Genomic DNA, 23,548 nt, shown 5'->3' on the forward strand with positions numbered 1-23,548 from the left:
TAAAGTCCTGAACGACTCTGTGTGATTCGGCTGAGAGCTGTGGCGAACATCGAGGTCTCTGAAGGAGGACACTGGGGGGAGAAAAATATTCACAGTCAACAGAGAGAACAGAGCAGGCTATAAATCACGTTACCGCATCAGAGTTGGCCCTTAATATATTTCACACGTGACACAAATCTGGAGCCTCTTTCAACGGTGTTTCCAACGGGTGAAAATCTTGAGCATTGGCGTTGAGGCTTGTCAAGGCCGAGATCCATTATGTTTCATGCTGTTGAGTACATTCAAATAGATTATTTGTATAAATTGTGTTGTTTTGGATGTAAAATCTGAATCTTCCAAGTAGGTAATTACAGCTGTCAGATACAGTAGTTGAGTACCAATAATATAGGCTACTTATTTTCCACCTCTGATTATAGAGAAGACAAAATAAAATGCAAGATAAGCGCACAAAAGTTTTATAACGACTGAAAAGTTATGAAAAAAAATATAACTTTTAATTAATTTAATTAGCAAATGAACACTTTTAATTGTTAGGTAGGCTAAACTAACGGTATTGGCTGCTTCCACCTCACCTGTTGTCTTGCTGTCTCCATGGTTACGACGAACGTGTATTCACGTGCGTGTTTTAACTTACGTATCCAGCTTTGTGAATCGATACCCTCTGTGTGCCGTCTTATATTTGGTCTTTTCCTGCGCATTTTGTAAGAGGTAAGTTAAAAAAAAAAAAAAAAAAAAAAGTGTCGTATTTAGCGGCCTGTTATTTCAGCGTTTATGGCGTCGGAGTAGGAATTACTTGGATTGAGTTGGTGCGCACCGTGCGCACAGGACATAATATACCCAAAGGGAGGGTTACCAAGGTAGTGACGACGCACCGGGGCGCGGAGGTAGCAGAAGTGTGTAGTAGTGTCGGACCTCCTTACTGCAACAATCAATGTAAGAGCAGAGAGCCTGAGAGAAATGGCAGCACGTAGCTGTGTCTTTGCGGACTTCTGTAGGACTCTGGACACTCGATGAAGACGCTTTCAGATTCTGGACGTGAGTGCATGTACGTTTTGCCCCTCAGCCTTTTAAGTTACGATCATGCAGGAGATTTGACAAATTTAATAATAAAAAATAAAAAAAAATCCTAATTGTAAGGTTAGTGTCAGGGGAAATAACTGCAGGCAGAAGGAAATGCCATTCACATGTGCAATATAATTTGATTTAAAAAGTAATGAAGTATAATAATTGCGGTGACGTTGTGAAAACATTTGCCTTTTGACAGGTGTCTGTCTCTAGCTGCCCAATGGAGAAGTATGAAAAACTGGCCAAAATCGGTGAGGGCTCCTATGGTGTGGTGTTCAAATGCAGACACAGAGACACCGGCCAGATAGTCGCCATCAAGAAGTTTGTGGAATCTGAAGATGACCCGGTCATTAAGAAGATTGCATTGCGAGAAATACGTATGCTGAAGGTGAGATTAATATGACCTAATAGTGTCACGTTTGTGTTAACAGCACAGGTAGACACGTGCACTCTTTAGGTTATATGTGTTTAAATGTTGAGAGTGTAATTATTATTATATGAACCTGTATACACAGTTGGGAGGAAATGCCAATGTAGAAAATAAAGAAAACATTATTAGGAGGCAGCAGAAAGGCTGCTTTTTTGAGTCCGTTAGCATTGGGGCAGATCATATATCCACTGTAGATTTAATTAAACATTAATCATGCATTTTGTCCAGCATGTTGGCCTGTAGCACTGACACAGTGTATGTTCTGCATTGGTCCTGCAGCAGCTGAAACACGTGAATCTGGTCAACCTGCTGGAGGTCTTCAGGAGGAAAAGACGGCTCCACTTGGTGTTTGAGTTCTGTGAACAGACGGTCCTAAATGAGCTGGACAAACACCCTCGAGGGTAGGTCAGGGGCAACCCGGCGGTGTAGACGTGCAGCAGACGCTGGTCATGCTGCCATGCGATCTGTTGAGGTGTTGCTGATTAAAGTCTGAAAACATGCGTTCACTCTCTGAGTTGTTCTGGATTAGAGAGTTGTGAGACGCAGAAGCAGCACCTACTCTGAAACTCAAAGGAAATCATTTACTTTCCTCTTCAGAAGTGTGTCAAGTTCTCTATTTTTTTTTTTACACAAGTAAAAGTGAGATTTTTTTAGTTGTGATGGAGTATTTCTTATGTTGCTTTTAATTTAGTGAAGCATTTAATACCAAGGGATCTAGTCGAAGAAGTTTGCCATTGATTCGTTGTGTGAGCATTTACTTGACAAGAGTATTGCTTACAAGCGACGGGCAGCAGAAAGGAGCAGGGTGAATTACAAAGAGGGAGCCAAGACTGTTGCCAAGAGATCTCAAAGGCGGAGAATCTTGGCAGCTGAGCGAAGGGGGAATAGATCAAACAGATCAAAGTAATTTAAGGAAAACGGCCCTTCTCTGCGCTCCATGCTTTGAGGACTCCTCGTACAACCTACGATCACAAGATAAGATTTGAGTTTAGTGTTTGTCATGTGAACTCACGCAGTAAAACCTAAACTACAATGGCCAGTTGTTGTCTGACCATTTTTCCTTTTCCAACCAGGCTGTGCAGCAGAAACTCTAGCTGCTCTTGAAAACAAAGGCGCTGCTGCTGCTGTTAGAGACGGGCCTATGGTTACCTAGGCGACAAGACTATCTAAAGCACCACATCTTTTTTTGAAATGGCTGGAATAATAGATGAGAAAAACGTGACTGGTAAATAGGTTGTGTTTAGTTCCTCCTACAACAATCAATATTCCTTTGTCTCTTGTCCTCTGCAGGGTACCTGAGGCTCAGCTGAAAAGTATAGTGTGGCAGACTCTGCAGTCCGTCAACTTCTGCCACAAGCACAATGTCAGTATGTTTTTCCATTTTTGTCCTTCATGTTATTTAATTTTTTCCTGTGATTTTCATGTATTTGTTTGTTGATTTTTCTCCCACAGTGTTTGTGAGGTTTTTCCAAGTCTGCCTTAAAAACAATACTCACATGCCAGATGTATTGAAAAGACTGTTTATTATAATGATTCTTTCACTCCATATTGTGCATGATATGCTGGCGTGACTCACTATGAAGGTTTGTGGACAAAATCTGTAGCCTCATATTGGCTTTGTTTGATTTTAAAATTGCATGTCTTATAGTGGAGTTTAAAATGAAGACTGAAACACCAACATCTCTCTCAACATACCTGGCATCTGATTATGTTTTTAGGAGATTCTTTAAATATATTCTCATTTCTTTTTTTACTGTTGACTATTTTACAAAACATTTTTATATTGTTAATTGGCTTGTTTTTTTTTTTTTTACGTAACTACATGAAAACTTTTTAGCTGCATTATTGCATTATTATTAATATTTTGATGTGGCCAGCCTGCTTACAGCGGGTGCTCACAGTGTGACAGTAGGTCATCCCTCCTCACATCCTTCTAAAACCAGCTTTTATATTTAACAAACTGATTTTTCAGTTTAAATATTAGCCTGAAAACCTTCTGGGGACTAAATGAAAGTGTCTGCTAGACAATTAAAGGACGAGTGGTTTGGAATATTGGAGAGATTTGCACCACCTCAAACCGCAAAACGTATGAATAACTACTCGATCTTTTCTAAAATCAAACATATTGGGCATGATTATTGAACCTCAGCTCCCCCTTGGGGGGAAAAAAACAACCTCTCAGCGACTGCAATAAAGGTTTCTGATCTTCTGCTACTGTTCTTCCCAATCCATTTCTAATCTGTCAGCCTGAATATAAGCCTCTTTCTCGGTCCCAATGAAACTATATATCTCGTTGCCTAAATCCCTGCTCCTGATTGTTTTTCTCGCAGTGCATCCACCGAGATGTAAAGCCAGAGAACATCCTCCTCACCAAAACCGGAGTCATCAAGCTCTGCGACTTTGGCTTCGCCCGCATCCTGAGTAGGTCATCCAGGCAGCCGGTGTATTTATGTGCACTTAGTGTTAATGTACCGCAAATGACTTATTCAACGTGGAGCCTATATCGGCTCCTGCTGATGGCCTCCTCACTTTCAATGTTTCAATGGTTGCATTGCATAGGAGAACCAGTCAGCCAGTTAGTGTGCCTCGTGTCCTGTGTCTCTGTTTACCCTTCCTTGCTTTGGGTGCCGGTGTTACGTTACCATACATTAACATGCAGTCCTTCAGCATGCGTTGTAATCCCTTTCCTCGATGATGTCCATGTTAATTTAGTGGCCATTATTCAGTATGTAAGTGAATGTGTATGCCTACAAGTTATCTCCGTTTGTCCGTGTGCTGGTGAACGCAGCGGGACCAGAGGATGACTACACAGACTACGTAGCGACCCGGTGGTATCGGGCCCCCGAGCTGCTGGTCGGGGACACTCAGTACGGACCTCCTGTGGATGTGTGGGCTCTGGGCTGCGTCTTCGCCGAGCTGCTCAACGGGAATCCGCTCTGGCCCGGGAAGTCCGACGTGGACCAGCTCTACCTCATCCGAAAAACTCTCGGTACACTGATGAAAAAAAATAAAAGAAACGCTTCATCTCGCAGATGCACAAACTGACTTTCGTAATTGTTCGGTGACACTTATTCAGATCACAAACGACAGTGCTATTTTTTTAAACGTTCCCATGACGAGCAGATGGATTTAATAAACTCATGCTCATGTCACACACATCATCTTATATCACACGGCCTCGTGGTTTGTTTTGATATCACACCACAAACAAACTGCAGCGGTTAGCTGGAAGGCAGACTGAGAACTGAGAATCATTCTGGTATTTGGTCGCTTGACAGCTTTCACAACAATCTCGAGTTAATTAAAACCAAACGGGCAAACGCAGCAGAGTCTGTGTGAACCGAACCGAACAGGTTGGAACAAACAAAAAGAAACGCAGCCTCTTTTATGACGCACTTTGCACTTGTGGGGTTTTTCAAACAGAATAGAAAAGTAGGTCTAATGAAAACCAAACCTGACATGATGTAGTAGTTCAGCATTTTCTTTTAGGTTTTCTTGTGGATCTTAATGTGTTTGGTGGTTTATTTATGTCATTTCTGACCTCAGGTGACCTGATACCTCATCACCAACAGGTCTTCCGCTCCAATGTGTTCTTCAGCGGAGTCAGTATTCCTGAACCTGACACCACGGTATGAATACTGTTACCTCTGAAAATGCATATGATCTTAATGGAGAGGGGGATGAAGTGTGATCAATTTTCTCATATGTATTTATTATATCATATTTTTGTCTTAGGAGCCCTTAGAAAAGCGCTTCCATGGAGTGTCTCCTTATGCCCTCCAGGTTATGAAGGTATGTCATATTTATGTTTGATAAGACTTTGATCAACATGGTTAACTTATTGGCACAGATCATATCGTTTTCAATATACTGTGAGCAGCGGCTGATAAGTAACATTAAAATGCACCACAGCAAATCTGTAGCTGCTATATGTTTATAATAATTTGTAAACAGTGTTGTCTTTACATATTGTGGCTTTTCAAAGAGGCAGCGCTGACAAGTTTATTTATTATTATTTCAGAGTAAATGTTACTCTAAGTCCACAGTTCTTTAATAACCAAATTTAAGGCATCCTTATCGAAAAATATTAATTCAGAATTGGTAATACATAATTATCTGGCCAAATGTAAAATAATTATTTTCAAAGCACATTATTTAGGTTTTGGTTTGTAACACGTCTTTTTTTTTTTTTGGTGTGTTTCAAGAGAACGTCAGTGCTCTGCCAGATCATTTAAAATGCTAACTTTGTGTCTTTGTGCTGACAGTCGTGCCTGGTGATGGACCCCTGTCTCCGGCTGTCCTGTGGGGAGCTGCTCGAGCTGCCTTACTTCCAGGAGGAAGGAGGAGCAAACTGGGGCCGTGAGGGCGAACGCCCGGGAAGACGACACGACAGAGGGTCCCGGCGCAGACAGGTGGGGGTGAGTATCACCACGGTGGCTTAATGGTGTAAGAAATCGTTCCATAACCCCAAACCTACAGACTTCGACGTGCTCAGCGCTCGTCACTAGGCTGGTCGCTGTAGCTCCACACTGTAAACATAAAAAAAAAAAAAAAAAAAAACATGGTGAGAAATGCAGAGAGGATCTTTCATGTGGATTACTCTTACCCTCCTCTCTCTCTCTCCCTCACCCTTCACTCTTTCACCAGGCTCAGTACCTGCCTCAGTTACCAAACAGCAACATCTCGCCAGCACCGGACGTCAAGAAACAAGTGAAGCATAAATATCACCTGCCCAACATTTAATAAATCAAGAAATTCGTCTACAAACTTGTGGCTGACAACTATGAAAGATGGGACTCGTGCAGTTATATGAATACAGTACAACGTGAACAATATATTCCTGTCGTGTTGAGTGAGAAGCATTGTCAATTCTGTGATCACTTTCACTTCCCACAGGATGTGTCACTCAATATTCATCGCTTGACAAACAACAGGGCATCGCAGGTTACACAAACACACAAAATATGACTAATCCATGCAGTCAGTGCAGAAGAAAACCTGCTCCAGATGCTATGGGTACTGCATTTTTACATAAAATGATAGATATCTTCTAGTCATCAGTGTGCCATCACTTGGATTAAAGTACTATACCTGATCTCCATATGAAGTTGATGCGGGCTATAAAGGACGTTAGGATCAAACTATTTAACAGGACCAAGTCAAAAAACATCACTTCTTATATTTAGTAATACAAGATGGATAAATTCATGTAGCCTTAGTTTCAGAGAACGTGTTGTAAATGTTGTATTATAAACCCCAGATTTTACTGAATAAAAAGAACAGTACAAGAAATACTGCTGCATACTTGATGTTCAACTTCCTCGGTCTTATTAAGGTTTAAATAAAGCCGCCATGACAGATGATACTCTAAGTAATTTGATGGGTTCTTAACATACTGTGCCCACGGTTTCGACTGTGATCCCTCCCCCATCCCCTCACCCCCATTTGGACACGGCATTCAGTATTTCTTGTTTATCAATAAAATATATTAGCATGCAATTGTTTTTATGTTTTGTTGTAAAAATGCATGCAATTTACTTCAATACCACATGACAGGGAAATGCAAGTGATGCTATAAATACAACAACACAGTGTGGAAATATGTCAATAGAACTAAACAATAAGCCATGATTGCAGCATTTAGTCACGAATGGATCATCAGGTGGTTTAGATAGACTCAAAGAGCGGTTTAACTTTAATTTAAAAAAGTTCCTCCTTCTGATGTAACAACACAATTATATATTGAATAACGAGCTGACAGATTACAGTATGTACAAACAGAAAGTCGCAATAACACAAGAGCTGACTGTGATGAGCAGGTATATATTTGATGATAGTTCTTAACATGTTACAAGAAGGTACTGTATGTAACTTAAATTATTATCCAATCGGGAGTCCAGAAAAGTCACACAACACAAACATTAGAAAGAAAATGCAGTCTAATTTCCTTAAAGACCACAAAAAAATGTCCAAAAGCGTAAATCTGTGTAATAACTCTACGCAGGTCTGAGGATTTATGTGTGGCAAAAATATCTCAGAAGGCCAGTAGGGTTCATGGCAATAGGGGAAGTCTCTTCACCAATTACAACCATTTTGGTGATGTCATTGCAAAAGTCCAAGGCAAGGGATACAGATATGTAAAGTCATTGTGTTTGATTTAAGTTCCTTCATATGAAATTATTCACTTTTCGAAGGTTGAAGGTCAGATAGAAAATCAAAAACACGTGGCCGTGCTTTAAAACATCACTACTAGCGGGGCGTTGCAACGATCATGTGTCTGCGAGGTAAATTGGCGAAGCTGCTGTACTCGGGGCTGAGGTCCATGCTGTCGGGTCCACCGTGGCAGGAAAAGGTGAACGCTTGCAGAAGTGACACCATGAAGAGGAAAAGCTCCATGCGAGCGAGGGACTCTCCAACACAAGATCTCTTTCCTGAAATATAACCACAAACAAAACCCATCAGAAGACAAAATGAAACATGATTGCAGGGAAAAGGGAAAAACTATGCAAAAATCTGTTTAGCAAGCAGGTCCAGTATTCAGCCATGTTTTCCGAGAGTGAAGCACACAGTAGAAGAAGCTCTTCCTAATTACCGGCGGAGAACGGCAGGAATGCTGGGTTCTTCTTGAAGTTGCCATTGTGGTCCAGAAAGTGCTGAGGGTTAAAAGACCAAGGAGTCGCCCACTGCTTTTCCTCTTTCAGCACAGAGTGCAACAAGGGAATAATTGTTGTTGCCTGTTGAGACAAGGCATCGTATCAGAGGGGGACATCCGGAAAATATTCTGCATCAACAGCACTTCAGCTAATAAAAGCAGAAAACCTTGGGAATGGTGTAACCCCTGAAAGAGATGTCCTGGAGCGTGTAGTGAGGGAGGCTCAGGGGGACCATGTCCATAAAACGCTGAATTTCATGTATCACTGCATCTGTAAAAGGGAGGGACTTCCTGTCCTCCATATAAGGGCAACGTGTGTGTCCAACCACAGTATCAATCTCCTGTTGCATTGTCTCTGCAGAATAAGGAAAATGTTACACAATCAGTGCATTAATCAGCACAAAAATCAAACAACTTGTCGAGTCATTTATCGAGCAAACGCTGCTGATTTGCTGATTCCTGCTTCTCAGTTTGGATAATTTGCTGCTTTTGTACTTCAGAAACGCCAGATATTTTTTTAATTGTTATTCATTTAATGTAATATTTGTAAATCTGCTCCAACAGTAATGTAAAATACAGATGTGTTAAAGGAAATACAAGTTTTAAAAATATTCTTTGTAAAAGTCATTAGAATAAGTGACCTTGTATTTTGGGGTATTTGATCAGTACATTCAGTCCAAATCTGATAGTTGAGCTGGTGGTTTCAGTTCCTGCCAGGAACAGATTCAGCACTGTGGACACCAAGTTCTCATAATGAAACTCAGTTGTGGGAATGTTCTTTTCCTAAAAGGAAGAAAGTGAGAACAATTTTACCAGCATGACAATTCAACCTGCAGGATCACAATTTAAGAGGGTAAAATACACATGAAAGCACTTTGCAGACGAGTACCCATCCTCAGCAGAGTAAATCAAACCAGTGAACTGAGTCCTGTCTTACCTGCCTGAGCCTCATAAGGAAGCAGTCGATGTAATCTCTGGGTGAGCCGGGGTCCAGCGTGTCCTGGTGTTCCTGGATCTTTACCATAATAAACTTTCTCACCTCTTCAATTGTGCTAAATGCTTTGTGATGTCGACCTGGCAGCCACTCCATCAGCCCAGGAAAGATGTTATACAGCTGTGATGGGAGGCGGAAAGGAGTCAGTGAATGACGTGTCCCACAACCGGTCGTTGGCGGTGTAGAAATTACCTGCCAACCTTTTGACCCTCACTGCATACAAATAAATAAAAAAATCCCTCCAAAAATATACAACTATACTTCCCTGTACTTTTGTGTAGCTTTGATCTCTGCAAATTAACAACTTTAAGACATTTAGTCTACTAATTTGACAGCTGTAAACATAAACCTACAACGATGCTAAAAGTCAATCACAACAACTGAAGTTTGCCAAAATCTCTTATAGCATCACAATCAGACAATCGAAATGTTAAAACTTAAACAAACATTGCAAGCAAATTTTTGAGGATCATTGATAAATATCTGAAGCTACAGTAAATGGCACTCTGGGCCTGTTTACTTTTTTAACTCCCAAAACCTAAACCTTTTACCTGACCCCAGGGACTGCTGGCAAATTTCAGGCTGTCTGAGATAATCTGCAGGAGGTGCAGGAAGTGTTCATCATTGTAGTCGAAGTGCTGGCCGAACACCATGCAGCAGATCACGTTGGATACGGTGCAGCTCAGTAAGAAGGTTGGATCAAAAGGTGTGGCTGGGGGAACAAAGAGAAAAAAGAGAAAGTGTGTAACATGACTCAAGACTTTCTGCTTACAATCACAATCAGTATTCCCACAATTATCATAATTATAGCAGAATTTATGACTTAATGGGAGTCATTGCCTCATGCCCCATTTCAAGTTATTTATTTGGTTTGTTTCAACAAATCAAGAATCACAATATGACCCTGCACTCTGTACTGGAAGTACACACACACACACACACACACACACACACACACACACACACACACACACACACACACACACACACACACACACACACACACACACACACACACACACACACACACACACACACACACACAAGCCATGCGCAGTCATTCCTACCTTTGGTACTACTTATGTGGCCCACCAGATATTTGCTCTCCTCCTGGATCCACTCTTCCATCCCCTTACGTCCCATCCCGAAGTCCCTCAGAGTCATCAGGGTAAACCGTCGTAACTGCTGCCAGCGCTCTCCGTTACTGATCCCCAAACCTTTTGAAGATGTGTAAATGATAAAGAAGGTCAGAAATACACTATCAGTCAACAAACAAACAAACAAACAAACAAAAAGTTATGGTTTCATTGTGAAATAAAAATAAAAAAGCAAAAGCAAACCAGCATCTTTCTAGTGCAGCACTGCAACAGAACAGTAGCAAGTGCACATACAGGTTAAAGCCTTTAGCCTGAGGAGATCTGTGAAACAGTGGTTTACAGCCTGGTGTTAAGGTCAAAGATTGTTGTACTCAAACATTTTGCTACACATTTCATAACCCCCATACCACAGCCTTTGTTAGCCTTGACCAGGAAAGGAAGGGGTCCTCTGCCAGTGAAGTCGTCTGCCTGATCAATCAGTGCCTCCTTCACAGCGTCGTACCCCACCAGAACCACGGTGCGCTCACGGCCCAGGTACACAGTCATCACTGGACCGTAGGTTTCACTGAGCTGGAGTGTTCAACAGAGCAAGAAACATGTGTCATTTTCTTATACAGGCATCCAAGGAATAACCAAAGTAAAGTGCACTGAAGAGAACAAAACAAATACCTCTAAATACTCTCTGACATACCTAATCATACATGTCGCAAACACAGAACTAGATAGATAAGTGAGACTTCTTGAGTTATGAGGGCAATAGTACATTTAAATCATAGAGTGCAAGTTTAACCTTTGTATGCACAGACAATAAGTGCATAAAACGGACACAATCAATCTTTCACACACCTTTAGCAGAGTTTTGAAAGGAGCATTTTTGTCCAATTGTAGCACGTTTCCTATGAGAGGCAGGCCAGAGGGTCCAGGAGGTAAACAACTCTGTCTGCGGCTCTTCAGGCTGAACAACCACAGCAAAGCAAAGATCAACCCGCTTAAAATCAATGTGCCAGAGTGCTCCATTATGCTCCATGAAAGAAGCAGACTCATGTTGTCCCCCGCAGTTGAAATCTGAAGTCTTCAGAGCAATCAACTGACTGTACACCTACATACAGCTGTTAAATGCTGCCTGTCAGGTGGTCAACCTTTTGCCAGAGAGCATGTGCACAAGTAGTGACCGCTGCAGATCCTTATTCACAGGTGGAGTCGGACCTTTTCATTGAAGCCTCATGTTGTGGGAGGGGTTAGGATTAGGGTTAGTGATATGTTAGGTAGCTGACAAACAATGAAAAATAAATAAGTCACAGCAGCATACACTGATTAACCCCGCAGTGAGCAGCCCATCTATATGAATGCAACACCGTGTTTGGCAGGTTTTGGAGGGAGTTTACTTTCAGGGCTTTTAGCAAGAAATATTGACCTTTCTGCTAAAAAGGTTTAGGATAATACTTGTACATGACCATTTCTATTTTAAGAAGTGTTTCAGTGTTATGACTTTATTTCAATATTAATTTTTACAGTGGTAGTATATCTATTTTTGTTGTTTAAGAATCAAATTTAGCAATTAATACAGGAACCAAGAAATGATTAAAGTATATACAAAAAGACAAAAAAAATATGTGAAAAGAAATTGTAAAAAAGCCAAAGGGGAAAGTTGTTCCCTAAATTGTATCATCTTGTGTCAGTTAGGTAACAACAAATCATCAGCTGGACAAAAAACACGACTATTTCTCAATAATACTGATAGATAGATGAATACTTTATTTATAAAAAATCAAATGTCCAGCAGCTCATGCCCAAATAATTTGGATCAAAAGACAGAAGAATAAAATAAACAACCAAAGAAAAAAGTAAATTGTGGACCAAAGGGCCAAAATTCATGTTGTAAAGAGATCCTACAGTCTTCAACCGACAGTAGACTGTTTGAATGGAGTTTCTCTTTTCACCACAATGATTTTGGCAACTACGAGGCATGTTGGCAAAGCTGCTGTACTCTGGGATGAGGTTCATACTGTCAGCGCCATCAGCACAGGAAAAGGTGAAATTCTGCAGCAGTGACATCAAGGAGATATAAAGCTCCATCCGAGCCAGAGACTCACCAACGCAGGTTCCCACTCTGGAGACCTACCCTGTACGTCGGGGTGTTTGATCAGCACACTCAGAGCGTATCTGAGGGTGGAGCTGGTGGTTTGTGTTCCTGTCAGGAACAGGTTCATCACTGTCGAGACCAGATGGTCATAAATGAACTCACTTGTAGGAACGTCCTTTTCCTGAGAAGACCAAGTGGTAACGCTTTAAGATGGACAGAGTCCAAATTTAAAATATTAAAGGTGGCCACTAAGGTTTTTGTTGTTTTTAATGATTTGGGATGTGTTTAAATTAACACAACTACACATGCACGCAAAGACATATTTATGTATCACCGGAATTTGATGGCAGCATAAATTCAGCAGGCACTACACTTTTTTGGAGGACAAGCAGCACTGTTATGCATAACGACTAAGATGTTCAAATACTGACAGAAATGGCACCAGTATTTGTGCGTTCATTAGCAACTGGAAAATGGGGAAAATCCGACCTCCGAGTGGGAGAAAACACCCGGGAGGATTTTGACAAGCAGGTTTGACTTCACTTTACACTGCAGCGTTGGGTCAAAGACAGAAAATGTATTGGCTTTGAAAATAAGCAGACTCGGTTAGCCTCAAACTGAACTTAAATAGCACATGCGGGAAAATACGTCACACAATACAATTACCTGAGGGGGGAGGAGGGAAGGGGGAGATACCAGGGGACTCGGCTGTTTGTTCTGGCCAGCACTCATGACCAATAGTGAGCAGCAAACGTTTCAGGCATTACACAACATGACATTCAGAATATGTCAACCAGGAGTGATGCCAGTGATTAGAATAAAACAGAGGATGTTGGACTTAAGCAAAGTAAAATTCTGATTTGAGAGTAAATCATTTTTCATCTATTAACACCCCGACCAGCAGCAAAATGAATATATGAAATTAAACAGCACAGATGTTTTAACTTTAATAAGCTGCTTGCAAAAATATGGAGTCATTTTTTAAGAAAGGTCAGTCTGTAGCTCAGTCTGGTGAACACTCCAACACAAGTCTACATTTAGCTCATGAGCTGTAAAACCGGGAGATTATTTTTGTCAGAATCTCAGATAAGCACACACGACCATATCCTGCATGTCCCCCTGACCCTCTCCAAACTTTGGCCTGTTTTCTGCACGGCCGCTCTCTGCCAGCCAACAAACAGCAGATGGATCACAAAGAGGGACACGCAGTCCGGATGACAGCAAGATTTATTTAGAGTTAATCTTTAAATGGCATTTCACGTTAAAATGCTGGTATGTGCAAATGGAGAGTAGAGGGCGAAATCTGAAAACAAGGAAAAAGGGAAAATGAACAGAATGTTGATGAGGAGAAAATATTCACTGAGGTCATCTTTTTTTTTAATATATATATATAAAATGAAGACATATTATAAGACAAACAGTGGGAAAACACAATTATTCTAAGATTGAGAGAAGAATCTCCTGATAATTGTCCATGTGGCTGTCTGGCATCATACTGCTCACCCTGTTAACCTCAAGCTGTCCTGTGGCATGGAAAGAGTGATACAACACAGACAGTCAAGATCATGAATGATTTACCTGAGGATCGTGGGCATAAAGCCAGGAAGAACACCTTCATTAATTTATAAATTAGATGTATAGCGAACCCAACAAGCATTGCCCTTATATGATAGAAAAATGGGGACTCTCTTGAGAATAAACGGCCTTTTCAAACCATTTCCCTCTACCTAGTCGCAACTAAAAAGCAAATCCTCCACAGTCAAATGCGTCAAAGTCGGAGTCTCCTTCAAAGTCGAAGCTGTCGAAGGGAGAGGAGTCGACGTCCTGGCTGCAGGCGTGGAAGGATCCTCCCGCGGAGAGCTCGGAGAAGCCGCCTGCTCCGTGGGCAAGCTCTGGGGCCCTGGTGGCGAGGGGAGAGGTGGGGGTGCAGGTGCTGATGTAGCCCAGAGCAGAGGAGGCCGCTGCCCCCCCCATCAGCAAGCACACCGCCCTCACCGCCCGGGCATCGCTGCTGTTGCCGTGGCGAAGACAATCAGATACACGATGAGGTGGCGCCACGGAGACACTACGCAGGGATCGGCGTAGCACGCTGGCTGGAGAAGAAATGGACAATTAACTGGAATACGGTTTTGACAAATACACCAAAACTTTTTTACGGTTGACCAGTTGTCAAACGATGATTTTAATGAGTAATGTTGGTAACGTTTTAGCTTTTTTTTTTCCCCCCCGGCCTTCAAGGATGTCAGTCATTTCAACGCTCTTACAGACGTCTTCCCAGACAAACAGAATTGCTAGAGACATTATAAAACGCCCGAAGGTATATTTTGATGACATTACATAAAAATGTAATTCAATTTTATTCATATAACGCCAATCCACAACACAACAGGTAATTTCAGGGTACTCCTTACAACAGAACTTTATACTGGAGAACCCAACAATTCAACAATTCCCACGTGAGCGGCTGGGAGGAAAAAAATCTACCTTTAAACGGAAGAAAAAACGCAAGCAGTGAGAAGGAAAAACTTCCCTTTAACAGGAAGAAATGTGCCTCGACCGGCTACCAAGCCCAACTCTGCTTCTTTTTGCTCACTGTTTGGGCTCTCCAGCTACTTGAGTACACTCTCTGCTTTACACAAAAGCGCTCACAAAAAAAGCAATTTCCTTTGAAATATTTAATTTAAATTATAAACAAAAACTGATGAAAACATGCAAGCTGCTATTACCCGATAATGCAGCATCAATTTGTGAGTTACTATTGTCGAGTGATTACAGATGACCTGATAGCAGACCTTGGTTTTGGCCTCTCTCCCTGAAGGAGCCTCCCCGTTCGGTGACTCGAGACAAAGGAGGGGTGCCCTCACCAACCCTGGGGGAGCCAGGGTCATTATCACTGCATGAGTCGGGCAGCGGGTCTCTGTCTGTGATGCAGGGAGTGAGGCTGCGTTGTCTCTGAAGGGTCAGGGGTGACATGACACCCTAAGAAGTAAGACAAAGAGATCAACTGTGGAAAAGTAAAAAAAAAAAAAAAAAAAAGAAGCATTCATACATTTTCAGATATTATTAGAGAGATTTGTATGCGTGAGGCTGTGGCAGCAATAGGACCAGAAAACTGCTGACTCACCTCTCTCACTTTCCTGATCAACTTCAGCCAAAGACTGTGAAAGGAAAACATGACATGTCATCCTACTTGAACCAGATCCAAGCTTGTAGATCAGACCTGGGCATTTTACGGCCCGCGGGCCACATCCGGCCCTTTGACTGTCCCTGACCGGCCCGCGTGAGGTCAATGGTAAATTAGGAATCACACGTAAATAAGTGTACATCATGCATGTGTAACCCAGTTCAGTACCCCAATTTACAGATGTTCCCTAAACGTCTCACCATGCGAGCTCGTGGTCTGAACGTCTTGGAGCAGAGCCCGAAGCCCCCCCCCCCTCCTCCCTCTGAATCACGCACTGACCTACCGGTGACCCTGCAGCTGAGACAGGTGGATTAGGCAGACAAGGTTTGGAGCAAAGTACGACATTTTGAGATTCCCAAGAGATATCGAGTGCTTATTAACCAAGTTGTGTCCGATAATTGTCATTCATTTACATTGAGGAAGATAAAGTAAAAACCAGTCAGGATAACAACGTTTTGTATGATGTGACTTAATTATGGTCATTGTTAGGAGCTGTTTTAGCGTGTGTGTGTGTGTGTGTGTGTGTGTGTGTGTGTGTGTGTGTGTGTGTGTGTGTGTGTGTGTGTGTGTGTGTAATTTAAAAAAAAAAGTTATTGTATATGTTGTATATATATTCTGTACTGTATGTATATATATATATATATGTTGACTGTGTTTATTGGTTTGTTGTATATAATATATATAGATATTTAATGTACTGTATATATACTGTATGTACTGTGCATTTTATATTTTATATTTATATTTTTTATTTTATTGCTTTTCTATTATATTATTCTATTCTATTATTATTTTATTCTATTGTTTCTATTATTGCTCCTGTATGTATGCTGCTGTGGCGAAAAAATTTCCCCTCGGGGATTAATAAAGTATATACCTACCTACCTACCTACCTAAAAGTATGTTGATTGCCAAGTGTTTGAAATTGAGGCAAAATGAGACCTGTCAGTGGGCGGTAGGAACAAAATCCGAGGAATTTATTTGCACTTTGTTTTCTGAGATTTGAGTTTCTTGGGATTCAAACAAACAACCGCAAATACCCAACCCTTCTCTCACTGAACAAAAACAAATAACTGAAAAACAGCAAATGAGGTAATTACACGACAAACAAAATATCAATAGCACTTATTACATTTTTGTTTAGTTAATTTAATGCTGGTCTTTGAAATACTGCAAAAATATGCTCATTTTCAAAATCTTTTTCGTGAATGTTGATCGTGATATAATGTTGACGTTTTTAAAATGCTTGCACCACATTTGAATAGACTAATTGCAACATCTACTACTACCAGTAGCAGCTAATAAAAAAACATACAATTTACTGCTTTTTATAAAGTGATAAAATTAATATTGAGCAGGATTGAGTTCAGCCTGTTGGCTCTCCACAACAGTCCCAGTTTCTCATGAGGCCCCTTGGGAAAATGAATTGCCCACCCCTGTTATAGATCCACATAACAACACAGGAGAGGATGCAATGCCATAATCTGATAACCATCTGCAGTAAACATGTCCGATAGTAAGTAGGACAAAGGAGACCTAAATTCCTGTGTGTGTGTGTGTGTGTGTGTGTGTGTGTGTGTGTGTGTGTGTGTGTGTGTGTGTGTGTGTGTGTGTGTGTGTGTGTGTGTGTGTGTGTGTGTGTGTGTGTGTGTGTGTGTGTGTGTGTGTAACATCTGATTATGAGTGGGGCAAAGGACTTTTGAAATCCAGAGACAGACACACAGAGAGAGAGAGAGAGAGAGAGAGCCCCACTTGCAGTCATCTGGGTTGTCTGTAAGCAGCAGCAGGAACTTGTTCTGCGGCAGGATGAGGGCGAAGCAGCAGTCCCTCCTGCCCCCTGGAGGCAACTTGGGCAGGTCAAGTATTTCTCGTCCCTCTGCGACTGACTCACAGCTGGTTTGCAGTGCAACCACCTGGTCCGGAGGGGACTCTGCATCCCGGCACACCAGCAGGCTTCCCTCCATGGTCAGCACAAGGTACTTCTCCTTCCACTGCTTAAACATGAAGCCCCCTGCAGAGGAGGAAAATAGGCAACGCAGCAGAAAGGGACATAAGTAGGGAGTTGGAGGTGGTGCAATTCTAGTTGAGTGATAAACAGTAAAAGCATCGTGGAGAATAGCCAACTGTGAAAAGTCTGAATGCATTTGATCTCATTCATTTTTGTTAAAAACAAAAACAAAACAGTGGCATGTTGGAGAGATCCAGATCTGTCCATCACACTAAATATGAACCATGTTTGACCATCTGTTCTATTATAATAATTACAATAACTAATCTTTATAGTTCCAAATGAAGTAAGTGAATACAAACAGATTAAATTTTGAAATGTTCACTTTGTGGTGATCTATTTTGTTTAAGGTTGAACTTTCTATGTACTGAAAAAACAAATATAAAAATTCAGATTGCAAGAAAAGAGTTCTTCATTTAATATGATGTCATTAATGAGCATTAAGTCATCGATAAAATTGAATAAACACACTATGATGAAATTATACATTATACACTTCAGCCTCCAAAAATGTCCAACAATGATTAAAAACTGATAAAAGAAAATTATTAAAACAGATTTTCACAATAAAGCATTTGTAACATAGCCGCTGTATTAAATGTTACACTGCACAAGAAGAGTTTCTCTGCCAGGAAATAATCTGTAAAAAATGAAATGTTGCTTTATAAATGTCATTGTCTGACAAGACATTTATCTTTCAAGAAAGGCATGTTGTAAACCATATTAAAAAGTACAGGCAGTGAGACAACAGCGTTCAGAGCAGCATTACAATGTGAAAGTTACCTGCCAATTAAAAACAAAAGATCTCTCCTGTCATGCCACAAGTCGTCATGGCGGGAAAAAAAACAAAGCAATAATGTCAAATACAAGTCTGTTACTGTTTAGCTGTCAAAAGAAATATTTAAGCTGTCCCCTATCAGAAAAAGGAGGAGCTTTTGTTTTGGGAACATACTGTGAGATTTCAGGACAGGACACAGATGAGGGTGTTAGAGTGTAAGTGCTCCACACAACTGTCCATTGTGTAATAACGATAATAAATGGAGAGCACATGTTGATGGACAGGGAAGATCTGATTTATTCCTCCACATAGAGGATTAAATGAGAGAGAGAGAGAGGAATTAGATGGACTGCCTGTTACCATGGCCTCCACCTGCAAGGGCTGCTTACACTTTACAATATATATTGTTCAGGTATTTTACTCTTATTAGTCTGCACAGTCAAGAGAGAGAAAAGAAAAGAGAAGACTTAAAATAGCTATTAAATATTGATCCACCATGACGCCACTAATGAAATCAAGGGAGATTTAAAACAGATGTAACATCAGCACAAAGACATGAAACACTGGCGGAAACCTGAATCATGACTTGGCTTTGAGACTCAACATCTCGTCATTCTGTAAAAACACATCTGGGACTGATGACATCGCTCATTTTAGAGTTGGAGTGCTGATCTGAAACACGATTCCTCTTCAGTAGGTGAGTCAACAGCCACATTAGCTGAATAAATACCAAAGGATTTGTAATCTTTGTTTAAGACACATCTGTAAAAGTGTCATGAGTGACTGAGGTTTTTAATTCTGGTAATCAATAATATTTAGGAGCAGATTTTCAAAGGTTTTGGGCTTTTCTGGATGTTTTGAATGTTCAAAACTCTCCTTTCATAACGACATCAACTGCTTTTATTTAGACGTTCAAACAATATAAAACGTAAACAACTGCCTGCATACTGAAGCAAACTCAAATGTCAAGAACAAACTGCAGTCAAACACGCAGCAGGTGGACGGAGAGAGTGTCTAAGAGAACCGTGCATCACTTAACCTACATTTAATGATAAATATAACACTGACCGACCTGCAATATACTGAATGAGTACAAGCATAATGCAAAACAAAAATCCAACAGAAAAATAAACATCACATCTTTACACGACGACAGAGAACTGCACACACGGATGAAGGAAGACAAGCGGGCCTACCATATTTCCTGAGGAAGCCTCGATGAACACCTGCTGTGATCATGTCTGTGGTCATCACAGCAACAGGAGCTGAAATGAAAGGCAGAGCATCGGACGCTGAAAAATAGGGTGAAAGAGAGTGAGGGAGAGAACGAGCAAGAGCCAGAGAATAATCCCCACTATTTAGGCCTCCTTTCCTTAAACCCACGCTGGCGTGAGTTGAATTGGAAACGTTCCAGCTTATGCAGACAAGAGGCCACAATAATCATAACAGTGATGGATAAATCAAATCCTGCGATTTTCATTTCAGCCATCAGCAGATGTCACATTGGACTTTCTCATACTGCTCTTCTCTCAGAAACACACACTCCAAATTAAGCCTTTGTTTGCAGTCCTGCAACATATGTCAGATTCCTAATAGCTTGTCATTAAACTGCTATCAAACCTAAAAAATCCCAGTGTACCCGTGATGCCCTTGGATGGCTTCAGAACCAGAGTTTGGATCACCTCCCGCTCAAGCAGATTAAAACACGGGGATTATTATTCTTACACAGCTGGAATCCGGTTGTAGCACCGCTGTGGATAGCCCCAACCAAGATTTTAATCTGTCCAGACCCGCGACCATCCAGGCAACAATCACCAGTATGTCAATTTGTTTTGCCAATGTCATATATCCCCACGGGATTAATCGCTTCTCGCTTTATTGTTTTGTATTTGCTTATCACGGTTGGAAAAATATTATGCAACAGGCGGGATCTCGGCAAGCCAATCAGAGACATCCCATATTCATAAATGGGCTGAGAGATGCAGAAATTAAAGTAAGCAGGAGGTGGAGGATGAAAAATTGAACTCAGTCACCGGAGGCGAAAAGGCTGACGTATACACACATCGATAAGCATATAAAAACTCATATAAAAATAAAGGGAGCCAGTAAAACAACAGAACGAATGTGAGCCCATTGCTTTCTTTTCATTTCATCACTCGCCCTGCTGAGAGGTCACATCCTACAGAAATAACCTCCTTCCAGCTGTGATCAATGATTTACTGAAGAACCCTTCAGCGGACATGACACTCCAGGTTGAACAATTATCTGCCTCGATTTCTCCAACAGCACTCCAAAAAACATTTCAGACAAATACAAGTTTTGTAAAATGTGCCACATGACATAGGTAACGTGCCGAAGTATTCGTTTAAAGCCTGTTTTAAGTGACTCTGTGATTTTATTCACATGTGTTTATAGTTTACAATAAATCAGAAACAGAGATGTTAATATGGCTATTAAAGCCAAACGAGGGAAGAGAACCACATCATCACAATTACGTTCACTGTTATTTTCCTACGAGAGAGATTCGCTCTGTTTCTGAACTCTGTATTAGTACAAAATAAAGTAGGATGTCTGACTCCAGCAGGGATTGAGCTCATTATGGATCTGCTTTACTGCGTATTTGCTAGTTCTGTGTTCCCTGTTGTTCATCCACGACGCTTGTGCTCCTCATCCTACCGGCTTGTTTGCAATTTTCTACTTGACCCGTTCACATCTGGTAATTTTAGCAGACCAACTGTCTCTCCAATCTTTTTTTTTTTTTCCCCCAAAGCCATATTATTATTTGTGTCACGTCTTTACCCCTGACAGACAACCTCCCCCTTGGCCTAACTCTTAATCAACTCTGAGCCACTTGACCTTGGGCTTAATAAGACGACACATAAGAAACATTTAGTTCTCCAAGTGTCCAATTACTCTTGAAAACACTCGCAGTTTTAGCGATCCTTGTTGACAGAGCTACATCTTCCTCTAAGCCGGGACTTTACTATTTGAAACCGAACACGTTGAAGCACATCGCCTGAAAAAAGAAAAGTGTGTAACGGTCAAAATAATTGCAATCTGGGCTGTATATCACTGAGAGTCTAATAATTAATTGTTTAGAAAAATATCAAACATTTTAAAACACCTTCTCAAGGGATAACACAGGGCAGGTGATTTACAGGCTACATTTTTGTAGACGGCACGAACAGACAAAATTCTTCAGCAAAACACAGGATAGTTAAAAACCGTGTGAACAAAAAGTCGACCTGTTGGGAGAGTTTGTGTGAAGTGAAAGGGAGTTGTCCAAGCACCTGTGTGCCAGGATTTAACCTCGTTTGGTAGCGTATTGGTGAGTTTAGAGAAGTTAAGCTACAGCGGCTAACTGTAGAAGCTGGTGTTGGCTCCGAAAAGCACGTGTTCTCCTTGATAATATGTGAACTTGTATTTCCGGTTGTGTTGGTCAACGTATTAAGCTGTAGTTAACTGAGCACCATTCTTCATTGATAACCCTGCAGGGAAAAAAAGTATGATTCATAGCTCATGAATGAACTCCTCGTGCTAATGACAAAATGTGATGTCTATTTAAAACTACTGAACATGTGCATTTAAACTATGATCTCAAATGAAAGAATGTGAGCATGTAATACGCTTATTCATGTTCACCAGATGGTTTTAAAAAGTAAACGCATTAATTTCATAGTAAATGTTTACAAAAATTAATAATTCATGATGAAAAGACCATTTTCTTTCATCACCTGTGATATTGAAAACAAGTTCATGAGTGTTATGTTTTCCATCTGCTAAACAGTTATTGTTACTTTAAATGCTCTAAGTATTGCATATGTTGATCCTAAAATGTGAGTGAAATAGTTTAACGTTTTATTGTTTGTTTAAAGTTATTACAAATTGCAGTTGAACGTTACCCTCCAGTTAATTATTGTGTCTGTTATTTCCTTACAACTTCTCCCTTACGAATCTAGACACTGGTCCATAGTATATTGAGTTTTCTGTTGACCCCCGTGTGGGTACCTGAAGTACAGTTCTGACATAAAGTGTTCCACTATTGTCTTACTTGCAGTGAGTGTTTTGCATTTGTCACCAGCAGGGGGCACAAGCGCCTTCAACTTCAGGCACTCACGTGTCCTTGGTAGTCTTTTAATGTGTCGACCCAACAGGTTGAGGGAAGCAGTTTGTCTTTGGCTGTGTCCCGTCTGCAGAAAGAAGAAGAAGAAGAAGAAGAAGAGGAGGGTAGCTCATTGTCAGCACCCCCGGGGTAGCTGGGAGAGCAGCAGGAAGGTGTTTCCCAGGTCTTGCAGCCAATACGCGGTCTCCCTCCAAACTAACAGGTTGTTTTGTTTAGCAGGCATCTGAGGATGTAAGCAGTGCCGTCTTCCTTTGGTGTCCATGTATGCTGTTTTGCAGGTAGGAGTGTTTCACAACCTGGAAGCATGTGCTTAATCCCCTTGAGCTTCATTTAAAAAAAAAAAAAAAAAGATCCCTAAATCTTTAAGTCTCGGTGTTAAGAATCAGGTTTGCTGGCTTTCGGTGTGGCTTGAACCTAAACACAGTCCTGGAGCTGATGCCCATCCCCCTCAAAACCCAAACATGCGCTCCATCCAGGCCCAAAACTTTGTGTTTTTGAGCAGAACACCCCTCTTTCTTGTACAGGACCCCCTCTGTGACCCTCTTCCCTCCCGCCCCGCCTCCCTCTCTCTCTCTGGGAGCAGTGAGAGCACCATTGCTCAAGCTCCCATTGAAAAGACAGCATATACAATGGGGTCTTTCTCAATCCCTCTCTGTCTCCATTAAAGACCCTGGGAACACAACACTGTCCACAGAGCCACTCTTAAAGGGCCAGTGGGACCGAGGTCTTCGCAACCTGAGTTGCGGCACCTCCCACCGTTTTCATGGGAAAAGAAAAGAAAAAAACAGGGATATATGCAGCAAATCAATTATTCATGAATGGTATGTGAACTGTGATTGAGGGCCCTTCTCTCAGGCAGCATCAACCTCAGTCCAAACACACACAGCTCAGACATCACAGTCTACAACAACACATGTCCCTCTGAGATGGGAATCAGGGATGGACACATTTATTTAGACAACAGCTGATGATGCTGCAGACTGTTTTGGCTGAAACTAGCATCAAACAAATTCCCAGACATTGGGATGACATATTCCTGGTTATGTGGAGTAAATGTAAACAGAATAGTCTGAATATTATTGTATTTCTTAACTTTAAATATTGTTGGTCTCTTGCTTATTTTTTCATCCTTGA

At 41.2% G+C, this 23,548-nt stretch overlaps 3 protein-coding genes across 5 annotated transcripts; 1 reads left to right on the forward strand and 2 right to left on the reverse strand.

Annotated features, from left to right (window-relative positions):
* The first annotated feature begins 761 nt into the window (after positions 1 to 761).
* On the forward strand, positions 762 to 7,005 carry LOC138634212 (cyclin-dependent kinase-like 1). Of its 3 annotated transcripts, none has more exons than XM_069720955.1 (10): positions 762 to 1,045; positions 1,265 to 1,453; positions 1,775 to 1,896; positions 2,786 to 2,858; positions 3,826 to 3,916; positions 4,284 to 4,484; positions 5,042 to 5,124; positions 5,231 to 5,287; positions 5,761 to 5,907; positions 6,143 to 7,005. In XM_069720955.1, the coding sequence occupies exons 2-10, from the start codon at positions 1,286 to 1,288 to the stop codon at positions 6,236 to 6,238; spliced, it is 1,038 nt and encodes a 345-aa protein (XP_069577056.1). In that variant the 5' UTR covers positions 762 to 1,045; positions 1,265 to 1,285; the 3' UTR covers positions 6,239 to 7,005. The 3 variants fall into 3 exon arrangements, with proteins under 3 accessions (XP_069577056.1, XP_069577054.1, XP_069577055.1); XM_069720953.1 differs by having other exon boundaries at positions 763 to 1,045; positions 5,761 to 5,913; XM_069720954.1 differs by having other exon boundaries at positions 763 to 1,035; positions 5,761 to 5,913.
* A 283-nt stretch (positions 7,006 to 7,288) lies between these two features.
* On the reverse strand, positions 7,289 to 11,388 carry LOC138634211 (cytochrome P450 2F5-like). Its single transcript, XM_069720952.1, has 9 exons — positions 11,085 to 11,388; positions 10,646 to 10,808; positions 10,209 to 10,358; positions 9,693 to 9,853; positions 9,085 to 9,261; positions 8,789 to 8,930; positions 8,315 to 8,502; positions 8,088 to 8,229; positions 7,289 to 7,926 (listed from the first exon to the last, which is right to left on the reverse strand). The coding sequence occupies exons 1-9, from the start codon at positions 11,280 to 11,282 to the stop codon at positions 7,745 to 7,747; spliced, it is 1,503 nt and encodes a 500-aa protein (XP_069577053.1). The 5' UTR covers positions 11,283 to 11,388; the 3' UTR covers positions 7,289 to 7,744.
* A 2,142-nt stretch (positions 11,389 to 13,530) lies between these two features.
* On the reverse strand, positions 13,531 to 22,714 carry LOC138634213 (uncharacterized). Its single transcript, XM_069720956.1, has 6 exons — positions 22,343 to 22,714; positions 19,488 to 19,556; positions 17,258 to 17,516; positions 15,446 to 15,479; positions 15,114 to 15,300; positions 13,531 to 14,414 (listed from the first exon to the last, which is right to left on the reverse strand). The coding sequence occupies exons 2-6, from the start codon at positions 19,540 to 19,542 to the stop codon at positions 14,059 to 14,061; spliced, it is 891 nt and encodes a 296-aa protein (XP_069577057.1). The 5' UTR covers positions 19,543 to 19,556; positions 22,343 to 22,714; the 3' UTR covers positions 13,531 to 14,058.
* Positions 22,715 to 23,548: the final 834 nt, after the last annotated feature.

This window comes from Brachyistius frenatus, unplaced genomic scaffold, assembly GCF_029030835.1.
Source record: "Brachyistius frenatus isolate BFR_SWC_R1_liver_20210118 unplaced genomic scaffold, ASM2903083v1 Contig_254, whole genome shotgun sequence".
NCBI lineage: Eukaryota > Metazoa > Chordata > Actinopteri > Embiotocidae > Brachyistius > Brachyistius frenatus.

Coding starts and splice junctions, on each gene's coding strand:
- LOC138634212 (XM_069720953.1), top strand. CDS start 1,286: ATGGAGAAGTATGAAAAACTGGCCAAAATCGGTGAGGGCTCCTATGGT. Junction 4,485..5,041: donor CCTCATCCGAAAAACTCTCG/GTACACTGATGA, acceptor TTCTGACCTCAG/GTGACCTGATACCTCATCAC. Junction 5,288..5,760: donor ATGCCCTCCAGGTTATGAAG/GTATGTCATATT, acceptor TTGTGCTGACAG/TCGTGCCTGGTGATGGACCC.
- LOC138634213 (XM_069720956.1), bottom strand. CDS start 19,542: ATGACCACAGACATGATCACAGCAGGTGTTCATCGAGGCTTCCTCAGG. Junction 15,480..17,257: donor GACAACCCAGATGACTGCAA/GTGGGGCTCTCT, acceptor TTCCTTTCACAG/TCTTTGGCTGAAGTTGATCA. Junction 14,415..15,113: donor GGAGAGAGGCCAAAACCAAG/GTCTGCTATCAG, acceptor TTTCTTCTCCAG/CCAGCGTGCTACGCCGATCC.
- LOC138634211 (XM_069720952.1), bottom strand. CDS start 11,282: ATGAGTCTGCTTCTTTCATGGAGCATAATGGAGCACTCTGGCACATTG. Junction 10,359..10,645: donor CAAGGCTAACAAAGGCTGTG/GTATGGGGGTTA, acceptor CATCTTCAAAAG/GTTTGGGGATCAGTAACGGA. Junction 8,503..8,788: donor CAAATACCCCAAAATACAAG/GTCACTTATTCT, acceptor CTTATTCTGCAG/AGACAATGCAACAGGAGATT.